This window comes from Hyla sarda, chromosome 12 (assembly GCF_029499605.1).
Source record: "Hyla sarda isolate aHylSar1 chromosome 12, aHylSar1.hap1, whole genome shotgun sequence".
Lineage (NCBI taxonomy): Eukaryota > Metazoa > Chordata > Amphibia > Anura > Hylidae > Hyla > Hyla sarda.
The window spans coordinates 84,822,766-84,843,896 of record NC_079200.1 but is presented as its reverse complement, the minus strand read 5'-3'; the positions used below and the strand labels follow the sequence as shown (position 1 = coordinate 84,843,896).

The 21,131-nt window shown below is 42.4% G+C and overlaps 1 protein-coding gene across 2 annotated transcripts in view; it reads left to right on the top strand.

Moving 5' to 3' along the window:
- The window catches only part of KCNB1 (potassium voltage-gated channel subfamily B member 1), a 97,697-nt gene extending 82,418 nt beyond the window's left edge, over positions 1 to 15,279 (top strand). For both annotated transcript variants that reach the window (XM_056548035.1, XM_056548037.1), the window contains exon 3: positions 9,316 to 15,279. In XM_056548035.1, the coding sequence (XP_056404010.1) occupies positions 9,316 to 11,355 (2,040 nt within the window). In that variant the 3' untranslated portion in view covers positions 11,356 to 15,279. The remainder of the gene's footprint in view (positions 1 to 9,315) is intronic.
- Positions 15,280 to 21,131: the final 5,852 nt, after the last annotated feature.

Sequence of the window (21,131 nt, the reverse complement as noted above, 5' to 3'; positions counted from 1 at the left end):
TGTGGTCTCCACGGATGGGACTTGTTTCTCCAGCACTTCCCACAGATGTTCGATTGGATTGAGATCTGGGCAATTTGGAGGCCAAGTCGCCATCTTGATCTCTTTGTCATGTTCCTTATCCGAAACAATGTTTAGAGTGGGGCCTGAACATTATCCTGCTGAAAGAGGACACTGGAATTAGGGGATCCCCAAAATGTTGGCATAAAGTAAGCCAACCATCAAGCTTGTTTTTATACAATGAGAGTCACTGGCAGCTGTTATTATTATTATGAGCCCCCCCCCCCCCAATGTCAGGAGGGCTACATCCTCACATGCCTCTCAATGTGGTTGGGGGAGGGGAGCTGTATGAAGCTGCAAAATCATTTAACACGTCCTGTGTAAGTAAGAAGCCAGTACAGCCGCGTTGTACGATTATGGATGAGCATGGTGATGACTGGCGGCAGATTTCAGGCTCTAGGATATTTATAATGTGATCCCGCCCGCAGCACCTATAAATAGCTGAGATCTATAAATAGCTGAAGAGACAGATGTGACAGAGCTGCAGCGAGCACGCCACCAGCATGAGCAACCAAGACGCTATCAGAACAAGGTCAGAGACAAGACAGATTATACCCCATCCCCCAGAGGCTACTGGAACAATGAGCATCAGTACCAAGAGCAAGAACTAACATTATACAGGAATGATGGCCATACACTGATCAGGTGGGGAAGACGACCACAGAGACATCCTTGCCTATAGAAAACAGGCAATGAATACAACTGCAGCAACATCATCTCTGGTCACAAGAGCTATCACTCTATAAGAGCAATGGCCATAAAGTGAACAGGCAGGGAAGACGACCGCTGCAACATCTGCTTTGGTCACAAGAGTCTACCCTCTATAGGAACGATGGCCATAAAGTGAACAGACAGGGAAGACGACCGCTGCAACATCTGCTTTGGTCACAAGAGTCTACCCTCTATAGGAACGATGGCCATAAAGTGAACAGACAGGGAAGACGACCGCTGCAACATCTGCTTTGGTCACAAGAGTCTACACTCCATAGGAGCGATGGCCATAAAGTGAACAGGCAGGGAAGACGACCGCTGCAACATCTGCTTTGGTCACAAGAGTCTACCCTATATAGGAACGATGGCCATAAAGTGAACAGACAGGGAAGACGACCGCTGCAACATCTGCTTTGGTCACAAGAGTCTACACTCCATAGGAGCGATGGCCATAAAGTGAACAGGCAGGGAAGACGACCGCTGCAACATCTGCTTGGTCACGAGCTTAGACTGTACAGGAACAATGGCCATTCAGTTAGAAGAATGTCAACAATGATATCAGCCTCAGATCACAAAACTTACACTCTACAGTAGTGGGTGTCTGGGTTATGCTGGAAGTTGTAGTTTTGCAAGAGCTGGAGGCTCCCTGGTTGGGAAACACTGCTGTATAGAAACGATGGTCACAAAGCGAACAATGAAGGACAGCTGCAGCAACATGAAGCCTGGTCACTAGAGCTTACGCTCTACAAGAATGATGGCCATACACTGTCTTAACCCTTGTCATTGCTAATCAGAATGTAGATTATAGAACACTGATATTATACATCTTAGACTATCCCTTCCTTCATCCCTGATGCCAGGAGCTGACAATCTGCTCTCCCTATCACACGTACAATCACTCCCATCATCCTTGCACATACAGTCTCTCTGTGTATACAGTATACACCAGTGGCTTCCATGTGATCAGCCTCGGTCCCCTCATCATTGGTTGAGGGAGGAGTATCATGAATCTGGGTCAGGCATCTGCTGGGAGATGATAGATTCTGTTCTTCTCTCCTTTCATTTACCTGGGCTTAGTGGACAGATCCTCTCGGGACACTTAACTCAAGGTCAAGAGACGGAGATGATGGTGGAGAAGACTGAGGTGACATTTACCATACAAAATGACCAGAAACAAAGATGGGCCCCAATGCACATTGTGTAACGGGTTTCCACACAGCATCAGCCAATTAGAAGGCAAATAAATAAGTCAATAAAAGAACAGGAGCCACTGTCATGACGGCAACACAAACATACAAAACATATAGTCACGCCTGCAAATTCTGAGTCACATGTGAGCTCTGAATGTATGGATTATTGTGACCGGCATCACTGCTATATCTATACACTACCTGTTGGACAGACAGTCTAAGTAGACATCCTGATCACATTGTGCACCCACCTACAGTGTCATGGTGGCCTCATCTGACCGGACATTCACTAGACAGGCTCATCTCTCCTTGGCATTGGCCTCTACAATGTAGTAACAGTAAACCCAATCTCCCAGTCAAGGCATACAAAAATATACTTGTACTCAGGGTATGTAGAGTTCAGCTATACCCCTCATACAATCAGACTTGGCCAGATGGGTGCAGCACAATGCTATGAGACAGTGGTCTCCAACCTGGGGTTCTTCAGCTGTTTCAGATCTAGAACTCCAGCATGCCCAGATAGCCAACAGCTGGGGAGCCCCAGGTTTAAGGCCACATTCCGATAGTGACACCCCTGAGTTCAACCAATAGATGCATGACTGTCTGCTCTTCACATGATATAAGCCCCCCACCCTTTTCAGCCATCTCCATGTCTTGGTCACCGCTCTGATTTATGAAGCACCAGGTATCAGCAATAACTGTTTTTCTGCCACCATTTGTAAACCTGTATGTGGTGCCTAACTGTATGAAGGGTACAAAGTACAGTTCGTGACGCTAGGGTAACGTTAACCTCCACATTCAAGGGTTGAGATAGCTCTTCTGGGCCAAGCGCTGGGACAATATTGACCACAATGCAGGGTTACAGAAAACTTTCTTTATTGATGCATGATAGTAATTCCTTCACAGTACAGATTGATGCAGGGGAAGTTCAGAGTGACTCTGGGAAGCCTTCTGCTCTGCTGGGACTTGTAGTTGCTTCCACTGAACTGAATGGTGACTGACTTGAAATTGATAGCAACCCACGCTGACTTTGAGACTGTAGACTGACTGACTGAAGGTTATTATTCCCCCGGAGCTTTGAGCTTACCACCGAGCTTGATTTTCACCTGTGCTATTGGGTTTCCCAGACAGGCACGGCTGCAGAATTTAGACTTTCCTCCTTTCTTAAGGCCTTCTTAGATCAGACTTCTCACACTTTCCCACACTGTACCTCGGTTACTTCTCCAACTCCAAAGTTAGACTGACTAACTCCTCCTCTACACTACATAAGAATTAAGGTGGGGGCATCCCATTGGGGCATCAGGATCACCTGGTTCACTCTGCAGGGTAACAGTAACACTGGGAATGATCATATAACACAATACAGTATACCTCCGAACAGTGGGTCCAGAACAGAGACATCAGACGTGCCTGAAGCAACATTTAGCCGACAGGACAATATCCTGTACTGGGACACTACATGGATAACATCATTGGCCACAATGGGGAAACAAGGGATATCACTACTATATAGAGGCACAGGGGGGCGTTATTACAGTAGGGGGGAGGGGGGCACAAGGTACAATACCACTATATGTGGGCCTAGGGAGCATCAATTTTATATGGAACCACAGGGGCATTTTTATGATATTGGGACAAAGGAGACATTATTTCTATATAGGAGCACAGAGGCCAATTATTGCTACTGTATGGGGGTGCAGGGGCGGCATTACATGGAGGCATCATAAACAAGTAGGGGTACCGTTTGGGCATTATATGTGGACAGGATTACAGTTAGGGGCATTACAAGTTAGTAGGGGGGCATAGTTGGGGTTTTATTAGTGAGTGGGGGGGTACACAGTTGGGGCATTATTAGTGAGGATATTATTACCATATAATACACTAATAGTGGCAACATATGGAGGGATAAGTCGTTGGAAGAAAATATGGAAAAAATTATCTTGGCTGTCAGTCAGAGACGAAGGGGGACTATAAGGGAAAGAGAACTACTCTGATTAGAGAAGACGTCACATGCGAGTCACTGGATGTAACTGTCCACAGTTCAAATGCACCACATTTTATATGGAAAGCTTAGTAAATATGTCAGTGACACGCCCAGGCTCCAAGTGTGCAGCGTGACGACCACAGGACCAGAGTATTGTGACGTCATGACTCCGCCCCCGTGTGACATCACGCCCCGCCCTCTCAATGCAAGTCTATGGGGGCGTGATGGCTGGTTCATTGGGTAAAGCAGAGGGCCATACTGATGAGCACTATACCCTCTACTGCAGTGTTTCTCAACTAGGGTGCCTCCAGCTGTGGTCGAACTACAACGCCCAGCATGCCGGACAGCTTTCGGCTGTCCAGGCATGCTGGGCGTTATAGTTTGGCCACAGCTGGAGGTCACCCTAGTTGGGAAACACCGCTCTACTGTGTACTTGCTGAAGCACATATCATCTACTAGATTCTACTGTATAAAGTGGGGTGATGATAGGGGATCATCCTACTAGATGCATGTAGTCGCATCACCTCAGTAAAATTAATTGCAGGCGTCAACACATTTATTTACACATACGCCAATGATCCGAAGTCACACAGTATAGAGGTGGCAGTCAGAGCAGTCCTCTATGGAGGAGCTTGGGCTGTCGTTATGATGATGACGCCAGAGATGGACAAACATGTCTAGGAGACTTGACACAACAGCAGCTGCTATTTCTGCTTGTGGGCCCTGAAGCGATAATGAAGTAAGACTCCAGTTGACTTGTGTTTGGGGGATAATCGGATCACAGAGACTGTAATACAGACCGGTGATAAAAGAGATCCCCAGCACAGGAGCAGAATATAGCAGCATTGACGCCACTCCCGGGATAAGCAGATCATTGTGATCTTTCTACTTAAAGGCGTAAATGACAGTGAAGCTTTAAGGGCAGAGAATCTCCAAACTGCAGGATGATGAGGTCTTTAACTCATGCCTATATGGACACCCTGTAGATGCCATGTTTACATTGGCCCTACAGAGGACAGAGCATGGGGCAGAGGTGCAGGTTCTGCAACTATTGGAAGGAAAGCACATAGGACACCAACATAGAAAGTACCTGGTGTGTGAGGTAGGGCTGAGTGGACGTTTTCATGCACATTGAATCTTCACAGGCCACCTACTAAAATTCATCAATGCAATGTTTTGTTATTATTGGGGGGGGGGGAGTGTTCTTTGCTGACAGCATTCTTGGAAAGGACACATGGTAAAGAAAATTTACTGGTCAGGGACTAATGTAGTGCAGCTTGTGCACATATATGTGATTATGTTATATACAGATATAATAAATGCAGTCATAGAAATATCAGCTCATAAAGTCATGAATTCACACAGTCAGTACATAGTCATAGGTTCAAACATCCATCAGTTCATACAGTTATTAATTCATAGTCTTCAGCTCCTACAGTTATTAAATCATACAGTCATCAGTTCATACAGTTATTAATTCATACAGTCTTCAGCTTATAAAGTCATCAGTTCATACAGCTATTAATTCATACAATCATCAGCTCATACAGTCATCAGTTAATAATTCATACAGTCATCAGTTCATACAGTTATTAATTCATAGTCTTCAGCTCATACAGTTATTAATTCATACAGTCATCAGTTCATACAGTTATTAATTCATACAGTCATCAGTTCATACAGTTATTAATTCATAGTCTTCAGCTCCTACAGTTATTAAATCATACAGTCATCAGTTCATACAGTTATTAATTCATACAGTCTTCAGCTTATAAAGTCATCAGTTCATACAGCTATTAATTCATACAATCATCAGCTCATACAGTCATCAGTTAATAATTCATACAGTCATCAGTTCATACAGTTATTAATTCATAGTCTTCAGCTCATACAGTTATTAATTCATACAGTCATCAGTTCATACAGTTATTAATTCATACAGTCATCAGTTCATACAGTTATTAATTCATAGTCTTCAGCTCCTACAGTTATTAAATCATACAGTCATCAGTTCATACAGTTATTAATTCATACAGTCTTCAGCTTATAAAGTCATCAGTTCATACAGCTATTAATTCATACAATCATCAGCTCATACAGTCATCAGTTAATAATTCATACAGTCATCAGTTCATACAGTTATTAATTCATAGTCTTCAGCTCATACAGTTATTAATTCATACAGTCATCAGTTCATACAGTTATTAATTCATACAGTCATCAGTTCATACAGTTATTAATTCATAGTCTTCAGCTCCTACAGTTATTAAATCATACAGTCATCAGTTCATACAGTTATTAATTCATACAGTCTTCAGCTTATAAAGTCATCAGTTCATACAGCTATTAATTCATACAATCATCAGCTCATACAGTCATCAGTTAATAATTCATACAGTCATCAGTTCATACAGTTATTAATTCATAGTCTTCAGCTCATACAGTTATTAATTCATACAGTCATCAGTTCATACAGTTATTAATTCATACAGTCATCAGTTAATAATTCATACAGTCATCAGTTCATACAGTTATTAATTCATAGTCTTCAGCTCATACAGTTATTAATTCATACAGTCATCAGTTCATACAGTTATTAATTCATACAGTCATCAGTTAATAATTCATACAGTCATCAGTTCATACAGTTATTAATTCATAGTCTTCAGCTCATACAGTTATTAATTCATACAGTCTTCAGCTTATAAAGTCATCAGTTCATACAGTTATTAATTCATACAGTTATTGATTCATACAGCTATTAATTCATACAGTCATCAGCTCATACAGTCATCAGTTCATACAATCATCAGTTCATACAGTTAGTTCATACAGTCATCAGTTCATACAGTTAGTTCATACAGTCATCAGTTCATACAGTTATTAATTCATACAGTCATCAGTTAATAATTCATACAGTCAGCAGTTCATACAGTTATTAATTCATACAGACTTGAGCCCGCTCCATACCTGGTGACCCCCCAGCTGTTTTCAGTAGCTTGGGGACGCTACTAACACGCCGCAGCCACCTATTAACCCTTAAGATTGGTGCTGTCAAAGCTTATAGCGGCATCTAAAGTGAGCCTTAAACCATCCCTAGTGGTCTAGTGGGGTAGAATCTACTGATTCCTCCTTAAAGTCCTCTAAGGGACAATAACGTGTAAAAAAAAAAAAATTTAAAAAAAGTTTAACAAAGGTTTTAAAAAATAAACACATATTAAAGGGGTACTCCGGTGAAAAACAATTAAAAAAAACAACTGGTGCCAGAAAGTTAAACAGATTTGTAAGTTACTTCTATTTAAAAATCTTAACCCTTAAAATACGTATCAGCTGCTGTATGCTCCACAGGAAGTTCTTTTCTGTCTGACCACAATGCTTTCTGCTAAAATCTCTGTCTGTCTCAGGAACTGTCAAGAGCAGGATAGGTTTGCTCTGGGGATTTGCTCTTACTCTGGACAGTTCCAGAGACAGACAGACAGGTGTCAGCAGAGAGCACTGTGGTCAGACAGAAAAGAAATTTAAAAAGAAAAAAACTTCCTGTGGAGCATACAGCAGCTGATAAGTACTGGAAGGATTAAGATTTTTAGATAGGTATAATTTACAAATCTGTTTAACGTTCTGGCACCAGCTGATTTTAAAAAACATTGTTTTTCACCGGAGTACCCTGTTTAACCCCTTCCATATTAAAAGTTCAAATAACCCCCTTTTCCAATTTTACATTTAAAAAACATGTAAACATAATACAAAAAATATATATATATTTGGTATCGCTGCGTGCGTAATTGTCCAAATAGAACATTATTAATTCCTTACGGTAAATGGCATGAAAGTAAAAAAAAAACCTGGACCTGCTCATAAGGTCATCAGCTCATACAGTCATCAATTCATACAGTCTCCAGTTCATAGTCATCAGCTCATACAGTCTTCAGTTCATACAGTCATTAATTCTTATAGTCATCAGCTCATACAGTCATCAATTCATACAGTCTTCAGTACATACCCTCATCAGTTGAAACATTTATTAGTACATAAAATCTTGGGTGGAAACAGTTATTAGCTCATAGAGTCAATTCATACAGTCATCAGTACCTAAAGTGATCAGTAGATAGTTATCACTTCATACAGTCAGTCAGTATAGTCATAGATAAAACATTATCAGCGCATACAGTCATCATTTCATCCAATCATCAGTTCATACAGCCATCAAGACATAGGCTGATTAGTTGAAACATTTATCAGTGTGTACAGTCATCAATTCATACAGTCATCAGCACCTACAGTGATCAGTAGATACAGCAATTAATTCATAGTCATCAACACCTACAGGGATCAATAGATACAGTCATTAAAGGGGTTATCCAGGAAAAACTTTTTTTTTATATATATATATATATATATATATATATATATATATCAACTGTCTCCAGAAAGTTAAACAGATTTGTAAATTACTTCTATTAAAAAATCTTAATCCTTTCAGTACTTATGAGCTTCTGAAGTTAAGGTTGTTCTTTTCTGTCTAAGTGCTCTCTGATGAAAGGTGTCTCGGGAACCGCCCAGTTTAGAAAAGGTTTACTATGGGGATTTGCTTCTAAACTGGGCGGTTCCCGAGACACTTGTCATCAGAGAGCACTTAGACAGAAAAGAACAACCTTAACTTCAGAAACTTAAGATTTTTTAATAGAAGTAACTTACAAATCTGTTTAACTTTCTGGAGCCAGTTGATATATCAAAAAAAATTCCTGGATAACCCCTTTAATTCATGCAGTCATCAGTGCCTACATTGATCAGTACATACAGTCATCAGCACCTACAGTGATCAGTAGATACAGTCATCATTTCATACAGTCATCAGCACCTACAGTGATCAGTAGATAATCATAATTTCATACAGTCATCAGCACCTACAGTGATCAGTACATACAGTCATTCTTAATTCATACAGTCATCAGCACCTACAGTGATCAGTAGATACAGTCATCATTTCATACAGTCATCAGCACCTACAGTGATCAGTAGATACAGTCATCATTTCATAGTCATCAGCACCTACAGTGATCAGTAGATACAGTCATCATTTCATACAGTCATCAGCACCTACAGTGATCAGTAGATAATCATCATTTCATACAGTCATCAGCACCTACAGTGATCGGTAGATGCAGTCATCATTTCATGCAATCAGTATATAACCATCAGTTCAAACAGTGATCATATAGTCCTCATTTCATCGTCGTCAGTTCATATGCTTGTCAGTCCACAAGCACTTCAGCTCAGTTAATATACTTGACTGTCCATATACCCATCAGTTCATTATCTATGAGCCACATTTAGAAGAACATATTGTAACAACTTTTCTTTGTTTTCTTGCAGATTTTGGCAATCATTTCTATCCTGTTCATCGTCTTATCAACAATTGCCTTGTCACTAAACACACTTCCAGAACTACAAGGTATAGACGAGTTTGGCCAATCGACAGACAACCCCCAGTTGGCACACGTGGAAGCAGTCTGCATCGCATGGTTTACAATGGAGTATGTACTGAGATTTCTGTCATCGCCTAACAAATGGAAGTTTTTTAAGGGACCACTAAATGTCATTGATCTGTTAGCAATCCTCCCTTACTATGTCACAATATTTCTCACAGAATCAAACAAAAGCGTACTTCAGTTCCAGAATGTCAGACGGGTAGTCCAGATTTTCCGTATCATGAGGATTCTACGAATTCTGAAGTTGGCCAGACATTCGACAGGACTGCAGTCTTTAGGGTTCACATTACGAAGAAGCTACAATGAACTAGGTCTCCTCATTCTGTTCCTAGCAATGGGTATCATGATTTTTTCGAGTCTGGTTTTCTTTGCAGAAAAAGATGAGGATGATACAAAATTCAAAAGTATTCCAGCATCCTTCTGGTGGGCTACCATAACCATGACCACAGTTGGGTATGGCGACATCTATCCAAAAACTCTGCTGGGCAAGATTGTTGGTGGTTTGTGTTGCATTGCTGGCGTGCTGGTGATCGCTCTTCCAATTCCCATCATTGTAAATAACTTCTCAGAGTTCTACAAAGAACAAAAACGTCAGGAAAAAGCCATTAAACGCAGAGAAGCTCTGGAAAGGGCTAAACGTAATGGCAGCATTGTCTCCATGAACATGAAAGATGCCTTTGCTCGTAGCATTGAACTTATGGATGTAGTGGTCGAAAAGACTGAAGATGAAACAGGAAAGAAAGAGAAGGTGCACGATAATCACTTATCTCCCAGCAAGTGGAAATGGACCAAGAGAACCATGTCCGAGACAAGTTCTAACAAGTCTTTTGATGGAAAAGAACAAGGCTCACCGGAGAAGACTCGCTCTTGTTCCAGTCCACAACATCTCAATGTTCAGCAGCTGGAGGATATGTACAATAGAATGGCAAAAACTCAATCCCAACCAATCCTTAACTCCAAAGACTCTAACCAGGCAGGCAAACAGACAGAAGAATTGGAAATGGAAACCATCCCTTGCCCAGCTGTGCCACTGCTCACCACTCACAAGGAGGGCATCATTGATATGAGGAGTATGTCCAGCATAGACAGCTTTATAAGTTGCACTGCTGACTTTCCAGAATCTGGCAGGTTCTCACATAGTCCAATGGCAATTCTGCCATATAAAACCAATGTAAATTCAGGACAAGACACACCCAACAATCGGCCAATGTCCATGGACATCAGTGGGGAAAGTTTCACTCAAATCAGCCCAAGGGCAGAGAGAAATCGCCATTCAGCATATATATTAGAAAGTCCTAAAAGTCTTGTCAAAGTGAAAAACCCTCTCATGCTGAGATCTCTTAAAGTCAACTTTTTGGAAGGTGACACGAGGACATTAGTACCTGTTTCAAATATAATGAGTCCCACTGAGAACAGATTGGGGCAGGCAAAGTTAGACAGCTCTTTCTTCTCTGAGCAGTCCATACGTAGTCCTGAAACATCTCAATACACAACGGCAAGTGCAAGAACACCTTCCAGGTCTCCTGAGAAACATATGGCAATAGCTTTCACTTTTCATGATGCTAATGTAAATAAGTACATAGACGCAGACACAGATGATGAGGGTCAACTGCTTGACGGTTTAGATTCCTGTCCCTCCAAACAGTTACTGGGCACTATGAGCCCAAAATATAGCATAACAAACAGTGGTCATCGAAAGCAAAGGGATACCCTTCACAGAACGGAAAAGAATCACCTCGAGAGCATTGCTCTCTCGAGCTCCTCGCGGTTCCTAGGACACAACTGCATTTATTCCACAGAAGGGATTACTGGAAGTAGCCGGGGTAATATGGAACCCGTCAAGATGGACAACCATATTTCACCAGAGGTCCATGTGTTACCTGGTGGAGGAGTACGTACACACACACATGAGGCCAGGATGTGACACAGGGAGGAATGTTTCTACATGCACCATGAGCTTCTGCATGGCCTCCTCTTACACTGACTGATGGCTGGTCTGCACCATGCTAGAGATGGCACTGACAACTCTGATTGATTTTATCTCTTTTTCTGAACTTCTTTCTCGAAAGCCATTGTGACCAAAAATCCCCTAGATGTCCTACTTTTTATGTAATTGTATACATTGCATTCATGAATGGTGGAGGGACCTGCTAATAAAACATCTCAGTGTGGTCGGCGGACACCACATATCAGGGGAGCAGGTGGCCAAGCTCCTTCAGTGTCTCTTAAGCTCGCTAAAGGTGAGTTGTCACCACTGACAGGAGATTGTATATGCATTGTCCTTGCTCCAGCTGTTGCTATCATTCAGCAGTGGAAGGTTCTAGAGCCTGAGTGTTCTAGAGCTGATGGCCCTCATCACATTCTCTAAACCTGCATGAATCTGTTGTTTCTATAGATGTCTTTTGTTGTTCTCATTGTTTGCACATTGCGAGCTGGAACCGCAGCACTTTAAGTTAGCACCCCCTTCATTTGTGCCTCTATGTTCTTTTGTAAGGAATGACTAATAATAGTGGCCCCAAGGTCTTGCCCATTACACTTGGGCCCTCATGCTACTACTACACAGTGGGCTTAGTGGTCTCCTTCAGTTTCCTCCTTTTAAAGTGCAGCTAAATTATTGATAGTACAGTGGCAGGGTGTGGGTCCCCCACTGTGGGGTCTCTGGGTAAGGACGATGGAGATGTCCTGAACCTCCCACCTCTTCATATACATCCAGACTCCTCAAACACGGCAGGTAGGAATCTTCTCACTAGTATTGGTTGAGGTGCAACCAGTGGTGGTAATCACCAAATGCCAGCAACAAGGAAACCACCACAAGCTGTCAGCCTCCAGTGCAGGGACTCATGGGACGTAAGATATACAGTGGAGAGAAATGTTCTCATTACCAGATATAATCTACATGTGGTGAAATCCTCCTCTTTACTTATCTTACTGTACTGAATTTGAGTGATGTCCAACCTTCCAGTCATATCCAGAGTTGCAGTCACAATTCTGCTGCTACATTGTTTTATACAATATTCACATCCGAAGCTGCAGTCACTATTCTGCTTTTACATCATGTTTTATACTCCAGTCAGCTCCAGAGCTGCAATCACTAGTCTGCTGTTACACCATGTCTTATCCTCCATTCACATCTAGAGCTGCAGTCACTATTCTGCTTTTACATAATGTTTTATACTCCAGTCAGCTCCAGAGCTGCAATCACTAGTCTGCTGTTATACCATGTCTTATCCTCCATTCACATCTAGAGCTGCAGTATTCTGCTGTTACACCATGTCTTATCCTCCAGTCACCTCTAGGGCTCAGTCAAAATTCTGCTGTTACATCATATCTTTTACTCCAGTCACATCTAGAGCTGCAGTCAATATTCTGCTGTTATATCATATCTAATACTCCAGTCATATCCCGGGCTGTAGTCACTGTTCTGGTGTTACATCATATCTTATACTCCAGTCACATCCAGGGCTGCAGTCACTGTTCTGCTGTTACATCTTGCTAACAACCCCTTCCCACCAGATTGAGTACTAACTTTTAATTCAATAAATTGGGGCAAGATTGTTTACAGTGATCTCCTAACCCACAGCAAATGTCTGGTCCTGTGTGACTTCCTCTTCTAAGGCTATTCAGACACAGCATCCTGTTGGCTGTACAAAAACAAACATATATTGGACTCCACTTCTCAAAGGGCACCCTCGTCAGCTGTTTATCCGCCTAATCCCTGTCCTGGACTCACCTGTAAGATCAGTGCACAGTAAGTAAAGCAGAAGGAAGGCTTATTATACAGAATATGAAACATGGCAACTATTCAGGGGAAGACCATGAAATGATTGACAGGTGTCTGCATCCAAGCTATAACATACACATCACCTGACCAACACCACAGTGAGTCCTGCACACACAACGAAAGCAACTAAGGGGCAGTAAGACCTGCAAGCACACAAAATGGAGTGGTAGGACCAGCAAGCACAAAGAAGATGAAGGGGTGGGGTGGGACAGCAGGCACAAGTAGGACAGAGAGATGAGACCAGCCCTCACTCAGGATGGAGGAGTGGGACCAGCAGTCACATAGAGGATGATGCCGGAGGAAAAACCGTTACACAGAAGATGATTGAGGAGGAGTAGAATCAACAGTGACACATGGGATGGAGGAGTAGGACCAACAGTCACACACAGGATAGAGGGGTAGGACCAACAGTCACACAGAGGATGGAAGAGTAGGACCAACAGTCACACAGAGGATGGAGGAGTAGGACCAACAGTCACACAGAGGATAGAGGGGTAGGACCAACAGTCACACAGAGGATGGAAGAGTAGGACCAACAGTCACACAGAGGATAGAAGAGTAGGACCAACAGTCATACAGATGATGGAGGAGTAGGACCAACAGTCACACAGAGGATGGAAGGGTAGGACCAACAGTCACACAGAGGATGGAGGAGTAGGACCAACAGTCACACAGAGGATGGAAGGGTAGGACCAACAGTCACACAGAGGATGGAAGAGTAGGACCAACAGTCACACAGAGGATGGAGGAGTAGGACCAACAGTCACACAGAGGATGGAAGAGTAGGACCAACAGTCACACAGAGGATGGAAGGGTAGGACCAACAGTCACAGAGGATGGAGGAGTAGGACCAACAGTCACACAGAAGATTGAGGAGTAGGACCAACAGTCACACAGAGGATGGAAGGGTAGGACCAACAGTAACACAGAGGATGGAGGAGTAGGACCAACAGTCATACAAAGAATGGAGGGGTAGGACCAACAGTCACACAGAGGATGGAGGAGTAGGACCAACAGTCATACAAAGAATGGAGGGGTAGGACCAACAGTCACACAGAGGATGGAGGGGTTGAACCGGCAGTCACACAGAATGGATGGGCAAGATTAGCAGTCACTTAGCTAATGAATAGGTGGGGCCAGCAGTCACACAGAGCAGGCAGGTGTTGCTGAATCCCCTCCAAACCATTAGACTGCAGCCGAGGTAACAAAGATTTATTTTTTTACGTAGTCATTCAGATTTTATTTTACATAATCTATATATAAATATATACAATATAAAACTGTTGTTACATTGTGTCGCCAACATGGCCACTGACATATGTGGTGTTCTCTGTTTCTGTGTGAGGTGATGTTGGGAAATAGTTTAATGTCTGCAGCCACAATGCACACACAGAGGACACCGGAAGGAAATAAGATTGCTAATTGCTGCAACTTTCCTTGCATATCGAGGGCCTCAAGAGGAGACCATGTACAGGGCTGAGACTTGTCTATAAGGGAGTCAGTCAGCTCCAAGGGAATTCACCCCCCCTAAGGCACACGGTACATGGCTACTCATACCTCAGTCATTTCATTCGCTCCAGTGAATTCATGGCTTGTATTTAGCATGGGAGGCATGTTCTAACCCCTGGAGTATAGTGCATTGTGGACGCATACAGCACTAAGTGATAACCCAAGAGGTCGGGGAGTCACACCAGCAGTCACTCAGTCTGGTTTTTTGACAGCAGTTGAGAAATGTTTGTTTCTTTAATGTGAAAAGTAAAAATTTTGATTGATTTTGCGTCCCATGATGTGCGGTCCTACATCCCCAGAGAAATTGGACTTGTCTCTTGTGCTGCAGAGCAGAGCTGGATATGAGGAGACCCTCATAGTCACTGACATGGAGGGAGCGAGTGTCTCATGACGGGACTGTTATCATCAATATATGCAATATGTGTCACACGTGTTCACGTTGGTCAGATATGTCCGGGGCTCTTCAGCTGCTCTGTTTTTTTTTTTCTTTTTTTTTTTTTTCTTTTTTCTTTGTGGAGAATGAAATCCATGTCCTTGTAATGTTTAATAATGAATATTAAATCACTAAATCTGCTCTGTCTGATTATTAAAGGGATTCCGGGAGATTATGGCTGTCCCAGAACCACACAATACTTATCACGTCATACCCTACAGGAATGGAAGACACTCGGTGGTGGATGCAAACAATTTGCTTTTCTTAACACCTCTTTAAGAGGTTACTGTTACTTTAAAGGAGTACTCCGGTGCGCTGGTACTTAAAAAAAAAGATTACCTCAACTGATAGCTCTTTCAAAGACCTTTCCAACGATACCTCATTTGTCATATTTGGCCCAGCCATTCTCTTGTAACTGCCACCTGTAGCAGTAAGCAGCCGTGTCATAAAGACTACATTTCCCATGACTCCCTGCACCAGCTTCCTGTTAGCTGCTGCTCTCTCCCCCTCCTCTCCCCCCCCCCAGGAAATTATAATAAATTATAATAAAGTTCCTTCCCTCCTTCCATGTGCCCACTAGTGCAGTGTTTCCCAACCAGGGTGCCTCCAGCTGTTGCAAAACTACAACTCCCAGCCTTCGGCTGTCCGGGCATGCAGGGAGTTGTAGTTTTGCAACAGCTGGAGGCACCCTGGTTTGGAAACACTGCACTAGCGGTGTCACAAGAATGCCTCCCATCCCTACCATCACCGCTAGCAGGGTTGGGCGCGTCTAACGTAGTACTACGCAGGCGCAGCACTACGCAAATAGCGTAGGGCTAACGTAGGCAGCGATAGGAGCCTAGCGTTATCCCTACGCTATTTGCGTAGTACTGTGTATGCGCAGAATAAATTAACTTTGGGGGAGTAGCCGACTCCAGGCTGGGAGGCCGGCACAGCCCGCAGTGACTCGTGGGAGCGGAGTCACCAGGCTAAGATGGCGGCGGTGCAGAAGAAACAGCGGTCGAGCGTCATAGATTGAAGAAAAAGGAGCCAGCTTCCGTTAGAAGGAGAAATGCGGGAGAAGACCAGGAAAAGAGCAATATGGATAAGGTAAGTAATTTACAATGTTATATAACTTTGCTTTAGGGTTAGTTTACCATAAAAAAAAAAACTAGCATCGGAGTACTCCTTTAAGTAGTTCATAAGCAAAATGAGGTGTATAGCTTGATGGTTTCTCATGCTTTATTGGTAAACACACAGGAACTATTAAACACATGAACAGTACAGTCACAGAGTATGCCCACAACATTCCTCTATAGAGTTTAAAGAAGCATCATGGACAAAAACGTATCCCCTATCCCAGGATAGGGGATAAGTTTTAGATCGCGGGGGATCCAAGCCCTGTATGGAGCCCCGGCTCTCCTCCACAGCGGTTCGTCAAGACCCCCGCCCGAAGCAGGGGCCGCCACGCCCCCTCTATATAGCTCTATGGGAGAGCCGAAGATTGACTAACGGCTCTCCTATAGAGCTATATGGAGGGGTGTGGTGACCCCTGCTTTGGGCGGGGGTAGTGACGCGCCACTGTGGAGGACGCAGGGCTCCATACAGGAGAACGCAGGGGGCCCAGCACTTGGACCCCCCACGATCTAAAACTTATCCCCTATCCTACGGATAGGGGATAAGTTTTCGTCCAGGATACTTTTCCTTTAATAGAGGATTTATCCAAGGGCCACAGTAATGATGTACACTAAATGAGGGTCACATTAGTGACAATAAAACATGGCGGTGAGAAGACAGCTCCTAAATACCCAATGATGATAATTACAGGCAATGCAAAGGGATCTTCCCAGAGGGAGTCAGATGAAGGGTTTTAACTACAAAAGTAAGAAGCCAGAACCTGATTCACAATAGATCTGATCCTGCTCACACCCAGAGAGCCGTGATACATTGTATTTAGACCTTTGCCTGTGTCTGATAGGTATAACGCTTGCCTCTAGGTGCCTCTTTTAAGAGCCTCCTTATACACTTCAAAACACAGTCATCTGAGCAGAGGGAAAACATTGTGTGCAAAATGTCTGCCATGTGAAGCAAGTGAAGCTCTTGTAAAGTATTATTTTCTGACAGCAGGTGAAAAAGATATTGAACACGTCACCATTTGTCTCACCAAATATAATCCCAAAGGGGCTATTGACATGAAATTTTCACCAGATGTTCAGAAATTAAGTTATGTGAAATGAAACAGGTAAAAAGTATTGAACACATAGAGAAAGGGAGGTGCAAAAGACATGGAAAACCAAGACAACAGCTGAAATCTGTCATTAATCAAAAAGCAATTCAGCCCCTTATAAGTGCAAATTAATATTAGCTGTCTCAAGACCTTCACAACCGAATTGTAGCAAAACATAACAACATACCTCCCAACCCTCCCGGATCTGGCGGTACATTCCCGCTTTTGCGGTGATGTCCCGCCATCCCGGAATGGCCCCCACATATCCCGATTTTAACTGTAAATGCTTCTTACGAGGCATCTACAGTTAAATGTTGGTGCAAAGTTTGAGGATTGCTCCTCACCCTGTCAATCACTGTTGTGCTCGCTGGCTACATTTTGCCAGGAAACACAAGAGGCCGGGCCGAGCTCTTCCTCTGTGCTCTAGCGCACGGGTGACATTATCAGACACTGGAGCACAGAGGAAGATAAAAGAAGAGGCCAGGGTGAGGGAGCCGCCTGAAGAAGAGGACCTTCAGGGAGGAGTACGGACGCAGGAGGTATGTATACATTTATGAGCTGTCGGTCAGGCTGGGGACAGGGCTACTGTACTGTGGGGGACAGTGCTGCTCTACTTTGGGGTTACTGGCACCTACTGTGGGGGACGCTGTTGCTCTACTGTGGGGGGGGGGGGCACTGCTGCTCTACACACCCTTCATGTCTTCATATGAGATCACACCACATATGAGATGACACAGGCTGGACACACCCTCCATGTCTCCATATGACATGATGCCACCATGATACAGGCAGGACACATCTATAACATGTCCATATAACATCACACCATCATGACACAGGCTGGACACGCCCTTCATGTCTCTATATGACATCACAGCACTATGATACAGGCTGGACAGATCTATAATGTCCATATAACATCACACCATCATGATTCAGGAAGGACACATCCATCAGGTCTTCATATGACATCACAGCAAAGGATACAGCCAGGACACACCCATCTTGTCTCCATATGACATAACACCATCATGATACAGGCAATATACATCCATCATATCTGCATATTATATCCCACCACCATGATACAGGCAATATACATCCATCATATCTGCATATTATATCCCACCACCAGGATACAGGCAATATACATCCATCATATCTGCATATAATATCACACCACCAGGATACAGGCAATATACATCCATCATATCTGCATATTATATCACACCACCATGATACAGGCAATATACATCCATCATATCTGCATATAATATCACACCACCATGATACAGGCAATATACATCCATCATATCTGCATATAATATCACACCACCAGGAGACAGGCAATATACATCCATCATATCTGCATATTATATCACACCACCAGGATACAGGCAATATACATCCATCATATCTGCATATTATATCACACCACCAGGATACAGGCAATATACATCCATCATATCTGCATATTATATCACACCACCAGGATACAGGCAATATACATCCATCATATCTGCATATAATATCACACCACCAGGATACAGGCAATATACATCCATTATATCTGCATATTATATCACACCACCATGATACAGGCAATAAACATCCATCATATCTGCATGTAATATCACACCACCATGATACAGGCAATATACATCCATAATATCTGCATATTATATCACACCACCAGGATACAGGCAATATACATTCATCATATCTGCATACAATATCACACCACCAGGATACAGGCAATATACATCCATCATATCTGCATATTATATCACACCACCAGGATACAGGCAATATACATCCATCATATCTGCATATTATATCACACCACCAGGATACAGGCAATATACATCCATCATATCTGCATATAATATCACACCACCAGGATACAGGCAATATAGATCCATCATATCTGCATACTATATCACACCACCATGATACAGGCAATATACATCCATCATATCTGCATATAATATCACACCACCATGATACAGGCAATATACATCCATCATATCTGCATATAATATCACACCACCATGATACAGGCAATATACATCCATCATATCTGCATATTATATCACACCACCATGATACAGGCAATATACATCCATCATATCTGCATATTATATCACACCACCAGGATACAGGCAATATACATCCATCATATCTGCATATTATATCACACCACCAGGATACAGGCAATATACATCCATCATATCTGCATATTATATCACACCACCAGGATACAGGCAATATACATCCATCATATCTGCATATTATATCACACCACCAGGATACAGGCAATATACATCCATCATATCTGCATATTATATCACACCACCGTGATACAAGCAATATACATCCATCATATCTGCATATAATATCACACCACCGTGATACAGGCAATATACATCCATCATATCTGCATATAATATCACACCACCAGGATACAGGCAATATATATCCATCATATCTGCATATAATATCACACCATCATGATACAGGCAATATACATCCATCATATCTGCATATAATATCACACCACCATGATACAGGCAATATACATCCATCATATCTGCATATAATATCACACCACCAGGATACAAGCAATATACATCCATCATATCTGCATATAATATCACACCACCGTGATACAGGCAATATACATCCATCATATCTGCATATTATATCACACCACCGTGATACAGGCAATATACAGCCATCATATCTGCATATTATATCACACCACCAGGATACAGGCAATATACATCCATCATATCTGCATATTATATCACACCACCAGGATACAGGCAATATACATCCATCATATCTGCATATTATATCACACCACCAGGATACAGGCAATATACATCCATCATATCTGCATATAATATCACACCACCATGATACAGGCAATATACATCCATCATATCTGCATATAATATCACACCACCATGATACAGGCAATATACATCCATCATATCTGCATATTATATCACACCACCAGGATACAGGCAATATACATCCATCATATCTGCATATTATATCACACCACCAGGATACAGGCAATATACATCCATCATATCTGCATATAATATCACACCACCAGGATACAGGCAATATACATCCATCATATCTGCATATTATATCACACCACCGTGATACAGGCAATATACAGCCATCATATCTGCATATTATATCACACCACCAGGATACAGGCAATATACATCCATCATATCTGCATATTATATCACACCACCAGGATACAGGCAATATACATCCATCATATCTGCATATTATATCACACCACCAGGATACAGGCAATATACATCCATCATATCTGCATATAATATCACACCACCATGATACAGGCAATATACATCCATCATATCTGCATATAATATCACACCACCATGATACAGGCAATATACATCCATCATATCTGCATATTATATCACACCACCAGGATACAGGCAATATACATCCATCATATCTGCATATTATATCACACCACCAGGATACAGGCAATATACATCCATCATATCTGCATATAATATCACACCATCATGATACAGGCAATATACATCCATCATATCTGCATATAATATCACACCACCATGATACAGGCAATATAGATGCATCATATCTGCATACTATATCACACCACCATGATACAGGCAATATACATCCATCATATCTGCATATTATATCACACCACCAGGATACAGGCAATATTCATCCATCATATCTGCATAT